This window comes from Coptis chinensis, chromosome 6 (assembly GCF_015680905.1).
Source record: "Coptis chinensis isolate HL-2020 chromosome 6, ASM1568090v1, whole genome shotgun sequence".
NCBI classification, from domain to species: domain Eukaryota; kingdom Viridiplantae; phylum Streptophyta; class Magnoliopsida; order Ranunculales; family Ranunculaceae; genus Coptis; species Coptis chinensis.
The window spans coordinates 91,386,100-91,398,541 of record NC_141461.1 but is presented as its reverse complement, the minus strand read 5'-3'; the positions used below and the strand labels follow the sequence as shown (position 1 = coordinate 91,398,541).

Below are 12,442 nucleotides of genomic sequence, written 5' to 3'. Positions count from 1 at the left end.
GAGCCCCCGCCATAACTATTGAACTGAAAGGAAAGGCGCTTCTCTTTGTTTTTGAATTTTGTGTTTTTGCTAAACGCACCATTGGAGCGGGCGGGCAAAATCTTTCCTAATCCGCGTCTTGGTTATTACCCGTTTTTCTGTCATTGTTCATCGTTTATGAAATTTTTTTTTTTTCTACTAAGAACCGGCACGATACAACTATTCTAACATTAATCAAATTGTGGTATCTAGTTTGAGCTTCGCACGTTGTGATTTTCTTACCCGTACTTTGAAGTAAAAAAAAGTGTGCAACAGACAAACGTTTTGAGGACGAGGATGGAATTAGTCCGCACGAAATTGGAATTTGCTGTATAGACTAGAATATTAGTTACCCTGGTAGTTTCTAATGTTGATTCACTATCTGGACTCTGGAGACATGAAATGGACGAATAATTTCAATTTCATTGAGACTCTAAAATCCGACAGACATTTGTGAGACTTGACACTGTCAATGTTCGCTGAAAAAGTTTCATATGAATGGGGGGACAATTACAAATGTTCTCGCGATATGGCAAGATTCATTTATTTTAAACAGTTTACACAAAAACGGTAATCAGTAATTCAGTATGTACGAAATATGTTGACACTGATCTACACTTACGATATTTCCGAATTTGCATGGTGAAAAACCTACCATTGATGATTGAACCAATATCTTATAGGTATGGTCTTTCCTTGTTTTTTTTGGTAACTGGTCTTTCCTTGTTTGAATGGTGGGTAACTGGGTATGATCGAATTTATGATTTTGTACAGGGTGTCAGATTCATTCATCCAGCATTTACTGCCTATATATAGCCCCAAGGTATTCATCCTCTTTGTGCGTATAGTACTAGAAAATGATAATGTGTGTAGCGAGATCTTTTTCATGGTGTTCCTTCGACCTCGAAAGAACTCGTGTTAATGGCTTTTCATCTGTATACGGTTTTATTATGCAAAACACATGACAGGTGAAAAGCCATGAACAATGAATTCTTTGTAGGATGATTCTCAACGAGACAAAGAATCACAGCTTGAACACAGAAATGGATGAAGAAAAGTTTGAGCTAAGTATTTTATTGTTTTTCTTCATTTGATTTGTAAGAGACGACAAAATGCTATTGCTAAGCTCTTACTATACGGTTAGAGTGTAATTGTTTAAAGTTTTATTGTCCAGGTAGCTATGGACGTTTGGGACAGTGTTGCTGCTTTAGAAGTCTTCAGCAGAGACGTTTGAAATGGAGTTTTTTAATCTTTTGCATTTCTCATGTTCATTTTGAGTTATGAGGTTGAATTTATTTTACTTTGACTAAGTAAACGGGCACGTGCTATGTCATGTTGCAAATAGATCTTGTCGAGCATTTATATGCGATTGAGGAACATTGTTGGATTCATATAAGGGTACTAACTGTAAGATATAAAAATATTATATCATGGTGTACAACATAATTACTATTCTACATTGGAGAATAAAATTTCTCCAAAAAAAATGTAAGAAGAATAACATTTTTTTATTATTGTCTTCAAAAGGATATAGAGAATCCATAAGCTCTTTTTTTAATATGATTAAATAAGCAGGTAGTTTGGACAAAAAGAAATTGTTGGTATCTAACAAATGCAATTTTTTTAAAATATTTAGATAGATCACATTGAGAAACAATTAGAAAAATACATTGGACACTGTTATATTTGTGCTATAATATGTGGATTGAATTAAATGTGTAAATTAAAGTTTTCTGGAAGATATCTATGTGGGAAGACTAACATTTAAAAAATTTCAATAGAATGTGGATCTTATTTCATGTGTATGGAGATTCAATGATTCAAATGATGGTGTGATGATTTTTTCAAACTATCTGTTTGGAGGTGGCATCAAAAGGAAGAAATTATGGATGCCAGTCGCATCGCTGAATTTCATCTGTTTAACTCTGTTGTTAGTCGCACAATCCTTTGATCAATTCTTGCATTGGTTATTGGTCCCCATTCTGAAAATGTTATTAGCACTTAATTCCAAATGCATTTGTTTTTTTTGCAGGTTTCAGGCTTAAACAAAGAAGTAAACGATCGATATTTTCTATTGTTTATGTTCCATATTATGATTTTCTACATAACTATCTCAAAAGCAAAAAATAAATAATCAAACAATATTCAACCAATATGTGGCTTTTATATGCAACTTGAAGATGTTGAAAACAAAACAACCATCACACAGAACAAATAAAGATAAACAGTCTAGCTGGTAAACCAATTTATACGAACTTTAATTCGTAATAGTAAACCAATTTTTTGACGGGAGTTACAGAGATTGGAACGAGAGAGATGACGCTTTCTTTACGGCTTGAAAGGTTTAATTGTGTTGAAGGAACTCTTAGTAAATGGGCACTTGTGTTGCATGTGTAAATCATATAGTTGATTTATTGATATAGAATTTAATATGAGCAAATAATATGATAATTGTAAGTACAATAATTCGCATCATTATTGTTTTGGATATGAATTTGGAGACGCTAATTGTTTTTCTCAACTGCACCTGCATTTTTGCCTTTTCATGTGCTGAAAAAAAATATTTGGAGAGGAATCTAGTTGCTTGTTTTTAATTAGCAATTTTTTAGTACTTGTGAAAGGTACTATCTAATTTAAAAAAAAAAACTTAATATATAAAATAAAGGTAAGGGGGGGAATAAATAACTCAAATTTACCTTGATGCTGCTACTATTATAACTTGGTTCTTGAAGTTGTGCATTGAACACAGGAAATTCATTAGATTCTAGTGAATCAAAGTCCTGAAAAATAGTTGTTAGTTTGTAATAAATTCATATTTTTTAGATGTACATTGTAAAAAATGTATATGATGAATCAGAAGAACCACTTTTACCTTATTGTATTTGAAACGATCAATCAAATCTATTGGTTTCACGATTAAGAATGTCAATCGAATCTCACCTAACCAGCAGAAGCATTGCAAGATGTTTGAGAGTTTGGGAGAAAAAAAATTGTGATTAAAGATGGTTAAGATGAAAAAAGAAAATACATTGGTTAGGAAAAATTATTAATAGTTTGTTTCTTGTGGTATATAGGCTTTTTAAATGTTTTGTTTGGTGGAGCTGCAAAAGTGGGCATAATTTATCGGGTCAATTTTTTTAGTGTTGATGATTTGGATCAGCAAAGGGAGTAGCATATTACCCAACCGCTTGAGGAAAGGGCATGGGAAGGCATGCGGCAGGAGTAGTTGCACATAAATACACCTCTCTTCTTAAATGGTTGGAAATCTTTGTTGACATTTTCTAAACCAAAAAAGAAATTGTTCAAGCCTTTAAACTTGACAGATTTGACATATCTAGGGAATTCAGCCAAGTAACAGAAACTGATGGGAAGATTTTCCAAGTGTGTTAGACTTAGCAATTCATCAACAAAGGTGGTTCCAATTTCTTATCCATAAATATGTACATCATCCACAAAGTAAATCTGTAACTCTTGGAGTAATGGTAAGGTGACTTGCTGTAAATGAGATCATAACGTCAAATAAAGACACCAACAAAGGGCTTCATACACACTACCTTTAGGAGAAACATTTGCAACTGAATATTCTCTAAGAGGGATTCTGGTGGTGGAACCACTTACCAAGTCCTTGAATCAGACTGTTCTAGCTCAAACTGTAACCAGGAAAACTTTGCAAAGTAGCAAGGATTCAAGCACAGTCTTCGATCTTCATTGTTCTCTTTGTCTGCCGGAAAATTTTCTTCTCACTCTTTATTGGTTATCTTCCTGTTTGGTTTTCCATCAACCTTTGGAGGATATAGAGGAGGTACCTGATTTTGTGCTTCCCCATCATCAAGATGTCTCTCCAGAATCCCGTGATGCTCAATGAATAAGTTGATTCTCTTAGGTTGCGAAATGCTTTAATTGGTGTAGTTGACAAACTTTTGCATGAGGTCGTAGATAGGGCTCTCCACCCCCACAATTGTTCTCCGATTTTTTTTTGCAAGAAATTATTATTTAATACAAAATTGTTTGTAAGATAAGAATGTAAGGGTCTTAGGTCTTGATAAAAATTATTTGGAACAATTGCGTGCATTTGATTTCCCTGAAACCAAAACATACGAAATTAGTTGGTAATTGTTTGCAATAAAAATAATAGAAATGGAATTTGTTCAATTCAAATAAAATTGGCTAACTTTATCGTCTATCAAAACCATATCAAATCTGATAGTTTTTCCTTGCAATTCTTTTGCAATGTCAGATAAAGGAAGATATGTCAGCGTTGCCATTTCAAAGGAAACCTATAAAATTTTAAAGTCAGAGGAATATAAAGCAGGGAAGGAATAACAAAAAAGTAATAAATCACTCTGGAAAGTGTAGTTGTCAAATTGCTATTTCATTATAAAAAAGTACAGTACTATGAAAAACAAATGAGACGATGAAACAATGTAGTAAGGATAAAATTGTGACCATTTTAATTTGATATATGCAAAGTGTTGTAGAAGAGACTAAGATAGTAATGAGCAAACCTTTTTTTGCAAGGTGATGCTATTCCCAGATGCCAAAGATGCCACGTGAGAAATTGGGAAGCAAGAGAAGAAGTTAGGCATTGGCAACGTAACAATTTCTGCATTTATACTGACAGTTTCGGTGCACGAACGGTTATTGCTTGAAAAAACCATATTAGCGATAGTTGGAGCAGTTAGTATTTGAATTTTGAAGGAAGAGTTTTTTGACGGTTGAGGGAATTGAACTTCAAGCAGTAGAGATCGAAGTGATATATCTGTTGTTGTTTGTTTCCTTCCTGGGCCTCGCTAGTTTGTCTACAAATCTCTATGGTATGGGCATTTTCCAAAAGTAATAGTAGAAAACCGCTTTCAAACAATATCTCGTAGGTGGCTGATCCATGAAGGCATGAATGAAGACTCAAGGGAAGACTCCTAGCTCCTGCCTAACACTTAAGTATCTTTTCCTTAGCGCCATTTTGTTAGTTTTTAATTTGCTCTTTATTTGTTTGGTCTGTCAGTGGTGCCTTTGGTGCATTAGGAATGGGTAAAAATGTACATCTATGCGGAGTGTTGGGGAGATAGAGTACTTTGTCAAAGTCTGATAATGAGTACTGTACTAATTCATGAATGAGGTATCACCTACTTGGATTGTATTAGTCTTATAATAGTATATGTGTCTAAGTGAGCTTCTATACTGCTCTAACATAGACATAAGATTGGGATTTTAGGTCCTATGTTAGCGTATTTGAGGGCGGAGGCACTAAGATAGAAGTAACTATCGATGAAACGATATAGTAAAAAAACTGATGTACACTGTCTTCATAACATAATTATAAAGATATTGCATTGCTGAATTACGCAGAGAACATACAGATTGAGTTCATGGCCATAACTCGTGCGAAAACACAATTCGTTGCACCAATAACCACACAAACCAAATTTGCATAACAAAAAGTAGAGCTACCAAAGTGTGATACCGGTGGCTAAGATCAATGTGACTATGGTAATGAAGCTAGCCTCAGAATTGGGACGGATTATTTTGCTAATATTTGTGCAGCCATAAATATATGAAAAAGGAAGGGGAATTTATGTAGTACCACAAATCATGTCAATAATCTTTATGGACTGGTTATGAATGAAGTGACTTGTAGAGCTTAGTGGCCAGTTGGCAATGGGGATAGATCGAAACATAATTGGATAGGATATATAAATTAATCGTTGAAGCTCTGAACTTCAGCAAGAGTGAAATGAAAGGGGGCAATGCTGCAGTCAAGTCCTTCCTCCTGAACAATGAACTGACTATGTCAACACAACGGAAACTATTTTAAGGCGGTTTGACGCTTGACATATATATTATTAGAAAAAGGGGTTTGAATAGAAAGATCGATCTGGTGCTTAGACGTCAAAAGAAAGTCTGTACTGCCTCTGCATGGCAAAACATTATAAAAAGAAGAGTTGGAACCAACTGGACTAAAATAATTTGGAATGTGAACATCCATCCTAGAATCCATTGAAAAAAAAAAAATCAAAAGGAGCTAAGCTTGCTCTTGCTTCCTCGTAGTAGACTTGCCAATGGAAGCTTGGAAGCTCATTACTCTCCATTGAGAAAAAAAAATCAAAAGAGGAGCTAAGCTTGCTCTTGCTTCCTGTAGTAGACTTGCCAATGGAAGGAAGGAACAACGAGTTAGTGACATTATATATTTATTTATACGGTGCAGTTCTACTTCTCAAATTTGGAGCTGGATCAAAACAAAAATTAGAACTGATGCAAGCAGTATGAGTTCACGATTAAGAATTTAAGATAACATGTGAATGCTGCAACCGTTGGAGACACCAGGGATAGTATATGACAAAGAATAGAACATAGGATTATTGATCAACTTCTTAATATATGCCTCGAACTCTTGGAGATGCGCGGAGGTTGAGAGGGCCAGCAATGTGAAGAGCAATCATCTTGACAGGACAATCCTCATTTCCAGCAGCTTCAGCTTTCCGCATTCCAGCCTGTAAAATGGAGAAGAATGGATGTATTACGGGCTACAACAACTTAAATTTGGGCAAATAAGCTAACCAAATCATATTAGCAAAAGAAACGAAATGAATTAAAGACAACAGTATGAGATCATGACCTTGATGTGAAGAACCCAATCCATCTGAAAACATTTCATTTCAATGTCTGCTTGTATTTTCAGCGGCTGTAGGGTCATGCGCCTCCTAATGTTGATTAAAAGAGCATCTTTAATCTCATCTGACACAGCGGGTACCAGCTTAGTCACCTGTATAGTGAGCAATTGATAAGTTAAACACATACAGAATACCTTCTACTACCAAATAATGAGCGGCGCGAATTGTAGTTACCTCCTTCCCATCTGGACCAACTTCCTTAATCTCGCGTGTAAGTGAGTTTAAAATGGAGTCAGGATCATTCACGATTAACCTGAATGCCTGATTAAACAATAACGCTTAAACCAAATTGCAATTCAGTCAACGTGACTTTAAGGCGAGCATGGTCTAAGAAATTACCTCATATGCATGTCCATATTTTCAGTATAGAGGCCAACCAATACTGATATAGAGATCCTGCCGAAAGAAAATACAATCATATTATTAAGCAAACTAATAGATAACAACCAATAACTACACAAAACAATTAATTCTATAAACTAAATCAACAATTTATAGATTGAGGATTCCAAATTGAACAAACTTCAACAATTCATAGGGGCTTTTATCCATTGCAGCCACAATGAACCCGGTGGTAGCTGCATCATGATCTTTGGGCTTTCATTGCCTGCAACACGAGGACTTAAAGGAGGCGTAGAGAACTCATCCAATGGCTGCAACTCTTCAAACTTCGTAAATGTGACCAACACGCTGATAGTAGGAACCACAGGAATAGCAACCTTAACAGGAAAAGTTCCTGGTGGAAGATTTGTAGTAAGAAGTTCTCTTAGACGACGGATTACCTTGACCTTGTTTGCGAGAATATCAAGCAAAGGAAGGAGTTCTTCTGTCTGAAGCGGGAAATTGGGTGAAAGTCAGAGAATAGGTCTCAATCCTTTTTTGTCCTCACCCCAGATATACTTCATACGTCCCATGGCATAAGGTTGATACGATAGCAAATCACCTTTATTAATGCTAAATACATCTGGCAAGGTATCATTTCCACAGCAATATTTAACATTCTGCAAACAACCAAGAGCAATATTTAACATTCAGCACATGTAAACACAAATAGCTTGGGAATAATAAAAGTGTCTCTATGCATGATCCACGTTGGAATCCTATTTTCTTTTTCAACCCATTGTGGATCCTAATATCGAAGTCCTCAAAAACTTTCAAAGATCTTGCCAAAGTGAGATTGGCAGATTAAAGTAAGCATTGAGTTTGACACTATACCTTGATCTACATTGTGTGTTTGTGTATGGGATGTCGAGACTGTAAAACAATGAGCGTCACAAATTAAAGCCAATAAACAAAGTTCCTTAAAAAAAATAGAGAAATTGATAAAAATAAATTATGTGTGATACATTCAGCAGGAGTAAATGAATGTGGGGTTTGAAACCGCGTTCGATATCTATTTCTATCCCTAATACTAAGCAGATGTCTTCTTCGAGTATTAGTCATTCGTTGCTTACATCCGATTGGGTGTTTCTGGTGTTAGTCGAACCACAGGGACAAACACAAAGATGAAATAAAATTAAATTGGACGAAATGCAAAAACTTAGAGATGAAGGGCAGTAAGCAAAACTTCAGCCCGTTTAACTTTGATGTATACATTTTCTCAATACAACACTCTGAAGCTAATTGAAAAGGTAGAAAAGAAAACATTCAATGACATCAATCATTTGGGATAGAACTCAATATAATCAACACAATTTATTCAACACCAAGAATATAAATCAACTTATGCTAGCGCTTGGGATAAAATACAATATATTCAATACCAATGATCTGAAAAAGACTATAAATCAACTTACACAAATAATAAAAGTGATGTTTCGTCAGAAATTTTAATGGAAATCTCAGCAAAATAAATTTTGGGCTGCAAGCTCCCAACCCCTGGTTAAATCACATAAAGCTTAAAACTTATAAGATCAGTGAGTCCTAGGTGTGGTAGGACTCGACAATTTCTTCACTATTATAGGGTGTGACAAACAACAGTACCTCCTGGAATCATGGGGATTCCCAGAATACCAGACTGTGATGAAACGAATTCAATCTCCGTGCTTTTTGAATGAAACAATCAACTTATTTTTATGCCCATAAACGTTCCAAACTTAATAGTCCTTAACCATATAATGCATACACAGAGATCCCCAATCTCACTTAAAATTATATAATTTAACCTATAGCTCAATAAGGAAGGAAAACCATTCCAACGAATAAAAGAAAATGTGAGAAAAGAATGATACCTCTTTAGAGAATGTTTTGGTCGAACACTTGAACCCCACCATAATGGCATAACAGCAGGATATGAGTGATGAGTCCCTCTATTTTTGACATCAAAACACTAAAGAAAAAAAAAGAATAGCACTGATCAGAATATCACCAAAATGACGTGTGCTAATCAGAGTATATTCTAAACTCCACAGATCAACCGCTTCTCTTCATGTATTTTCCCTCTTTGTATTCATGTAGAAAAGTATAGCAGACAAATTGCAGGATGAGGATAAGAGCACATAAGAGCTATATTTAAAAGAAAAAATACCAAAAAAACAAACCAAACAAAAATTATCTAAGTTTAGTTCTATAGAGCGGTCAATAATGAGTGAAATTGAGTTCAAAAAAATCCCCCTAGTAAGCGTTATGAACTTAGAGTCTCATGTGGGCATTAATAAGTACGATACACTTACCAACACAAATTATTTGAAAGTTGCATGCCCACCTATGGACAAAATAAAGGGCATATTGAACTTGCACCAATACCTTGAACTTGAGAAACTGCTTTGAAAAGGAAACACAATTTAGGGCAGCATGTAAGGGCGGAAGTTTTGATGTAGAACGAAATGTGCGACACATCTTTAAAACCCAGTGCTTATCCTGGATGCCCTTGTTGATTCAAGTGGTGCTGAGGTTGTAGGGGTGTTGAGATTGTGATTATCTGCAGACACTTAGAACAATCAACAATCTGAAAGCAGTATCCTTTAAAAGGTAGAAGACACAATTAAGTAAATTAGAAACGCAAACCACTAAAAGGCAAACTTAAATTATCTAAACTTATGTGTATTTAGCCTGACGCTGAAAGACGGTAACGCGCATACCCGTAGGATATGTGAACGTGGGGAGAGTTTGTCTATGGGATGCTGAAAATTAAAAACAGTAATAAACACAAATAAATTTCAAATTTTAAATTAATGGTTGGAAAGAATGTAGGAGGAAGAACTAAATACCAAAAAAATTAAAACTCAAAATAGAACAGTAACACGGAATAATGACATCGATAAAATTAACGCAATGGCAAAGCAAACGTGGGTGTTCTAGGCTATGCTATCAATATCGGATTAATCGGCCGATTAATCGTGTATCGCTCATAAACCGATTAGTTTTAACCGATTTTTTTATTTTTTCTCACCGAACCGATTTAATCACCGAATTGACCGATTAATTGGCCGAGATGACCGATTTCTCGCTAAATCGGGAAAAAATATTATTAAAAATATCGGTTTCCCATCCAAAAAAATACGTAAAATTAACGAATTAGATTCTTAGACCGTATTAATAATAATAGAACCCAATCAATACACAAAGCTAAGAGTTTACTTATTTTCCCCTCTTTAACGAAAGTTAAATATACAAATTATTGTATTATCTCTCTAATAAATATTATTGCTTCTCAATCCCCTTATTCCTTTAAATATTTAACGTAATTTTTGTGTTTGACATATCTGTAGTACTCCAAAATTGAGCTAGTTAGATGTGATTATGAGAATTTGATATTTTTTGTTGTATCTCGGATCACTGTTTAGAAATATTTGGTATGATTATACTAATATATATTTTGAAAACATCAAATATATACATCTGATATAACCGATTAAATCACCGATTAACCGATTAATCGCATATCGCTCCTCGACCGATTAGTTTCAAAAACTGATTTTAACTGCTTAGGTTCTAGGTAGTAAATCAACCAACGTGTGAAACACTGCGAAACGGTAAAAACAAAATAAGAACAAATAGAATCATGTAACATATATAATCATGTAAAATGGAAACGAATCACGTAACGGTTTGATGATCTAGGAGAAAAGAAATTAGGAAAAATATAAGGAAAAGTGAAATTAGAAACTAAGAAATTAAAATACCAGAGAGAGAAATTAACAACTCACCTCTTTCAATCTTTAGCATAAGAAACAGAAAGCAAGCTACTGAGATGCCAATGGCAGCAAGCATCACCAACAACATGGCATGAAATGTAACGTGTGGGCTTAGAAAGAAAACCACTGCGGTAGATGCGCTCTGCCAGACCTTCAGTTGTGCGAACGCTCCGTCCTGATACAGATTAACTACTTAATTAGTCACCCATCCGGAGACCAAAATAAAAGATGTAAATAGTGGTTTTCATAAGGGACAGAAAATAACTCTGACAATTGACACGTGATGAGTAGCTATGTAGAAACACCTAGTTCACTCTTTTTTGAGGTACCAAGCTTTGTCATATCAAGGCAAAATGGGAAAGATCAATGTAAGTATGTGGAACAATCTTTTATAGGAACAGACACCTTAGGCAGTTGTTCGGTCAGGAATGGAGAAGACGAACATTTTTTTTTCATATGTCATGGCAGTAAATTATTCAGATGGATTTTCTCAGTGGAAAATGAAAAGGAAACAAAAATGGGGTAAATGTACAATAGAAAGGAGCGCACCAGTTTATGAAGAAGGATTGCCTACAAATTGGAAACAAAGAATAACAAATTAGGAATTCAGTGAATTAGAATTTGATTAAGAAACTTTAAGAAAAAATAAATCATCAAACTAACCTCATCCATTGAGGTTGCAAAGTATTAAACGTTGGTAACAATGAGGGAGAGAGGATACGATAACGAAGATGGAGAAATCATCGAGGGATTGAAAGACGTCTTTTTTTTTTCTATGACAGCCGGAGATAGAAAGATCTGAAAGAGGGATGATTGGTCATTATTGAAGGAGATTCGAATTTTTTTGGGAGAGAGTAGCGAAGACGAACAGTTATTTGGGGAAAACAGGCGAAGCGATGCGACTGTTTTTCAGTTTGGGAATAGATAAACTTACTAAAATGCCTTTTCTATGAAGAGCAAAAAAAAAAAAAAAATGGTTGTTGAATGACAAACATACCCTTCAATTTAAAACTGTCCAGATATTTTTGGGTGAAACTTTTGGGTACCCTTGTGATTTAAAAGTTTGGGTTAAAACCAAAGATAGGGGAACTAATAAACGGCGGCTAGTTTTCCCATTATATATAAGATTAGTTCAGTTGTAAAATGGTGACTTCTATAGTTCTATTGGTCTAAGGTTGATAGTTCCACTCTTAAAATGGAAAATAAATAGAGAAGATGATAAAGAATGTAGTTCACAGTTTTAAAGTTGATGTCCACTTACACTAAAAATATAAAAATCAAAAATCAAAAAAGATATTATGGTCTAATTTTTTTTGCTATGGAGGCTTACCCCTCACTACTGAGGCGTACGCTTCAAGAACGCTGAAGCGTACCCTTCCAGTGCACTGTGCACAAATGACTTACTCAATGCATTTAGGGCATTTTAGGTACGCCCTCGCCTTGAGGCGTACGCCTCAAATGCTTTTAAATCAGTGAACACTGATCAACCAATTAAATGATGAGAATTGACGCAGATCAATGATGTTAGAACTTGAAATATTAGCTCCACCTATTCTTGTGGGTACACGTACACGTAGGCTTTGGCATATCCTGAGAAAGGAGGAGCAGATCTTATGGTTG

General features: G+C 35.0%; 1 protein-coding gene across 14 annotated transcripts; it reads right to left on the bottom strand.

The window, feature by feature from the left end:
• Nucleotides 1-5,326: 5,326 nt before the first annotated feature.
• Nucleotides 5,327-11,944, bottom strand: LOC147495378 (uncharacterized). 14 transcript variants are annotated; one of them, XM_086564011.1, is made up of 12 exons: nucleotides 11,486-11,943; nucleotides 11,372-11,392; nucleotides 10,835-10,997; nucleotides 9,767-9,808; nucleotides 9,432-9,606; nucleotides 8,918-9,015; nucleotides 7,902-7,940; nucleotides 7,469-7,687; nucleotides 7,026-7,082; nucleotides 6,861-6,947; nucleotides 6,632-6,778; nucleotides 6,172-6,506 (listed from the first exon to the last, which is right to left on the bottom strand). In XM_086564011.1, the coding sequence occupies exons 5-8, from the start codon at nucleotides 9,522-9,524 to the stop codon at nucleotides 7,588-7,590; spliced, it is 330 nt and encodes a 109-aa protein (XP_086420137.1). In that variant the 5' UTR covers nucleotides 9,525-9,606; nucleotides 9,767-9,808; nucleotides 10,835-10,997; nucleotides 11,372-11,392; nucleotides 11,486-11,943; the 3' UTR covers nucleotides 6,172-6,506; nucleotides 6,632-6,778; nucleotides 6,861-6,947; nucleotides 7,026-7,082; nucleotides 7,469-7,587. The 14 variants fall into 14 exon arrangements, 13 of the variants coding, with proteins under 13 accessions (XP_086420137.1, XP_086420142.1, XP_086420141.1 ...); XM_086564016.1 differs by lacking the exon at nucleotides 7,902-7,940 and having other exon boundaries at nucleotides 9,359-9,606; nucleotides 11,486-11,944; XM_086564015.1 differs by lacking the exon at nucleotides 7,902-7,940 and having other exon boundaries at nucleotides 11,486-11,942.
• Nucleotides 11,945-12,442: the final 498 nt, after the last annotated feature.

Excerpts from the sequence above, each read along its gene's own strand:
- LOC147495378 (XM_086564011.1), bottom strand. The coding sequence starts at position 9,524 with ATGTGTCGCACATTTCGTTCTACATCAAAACTTCCGCCCTTACATGCT. Across the intron at positions 9,016-9,431 it reads AGCAGTTTCTCAAGTTCAAG|TGTTTTGATGTCAAAAATAG; the intron begins GTATTGGTGCAA and ends TTTTTTCTTTAG. Across the intron at positions 7,941-8,917 it reads CCAAAACATTCTCTAAAGAG|TCTCGACATCCCATACACAA; the intron begins GTATCATTCTTT and ends ATTGTTTTACAG.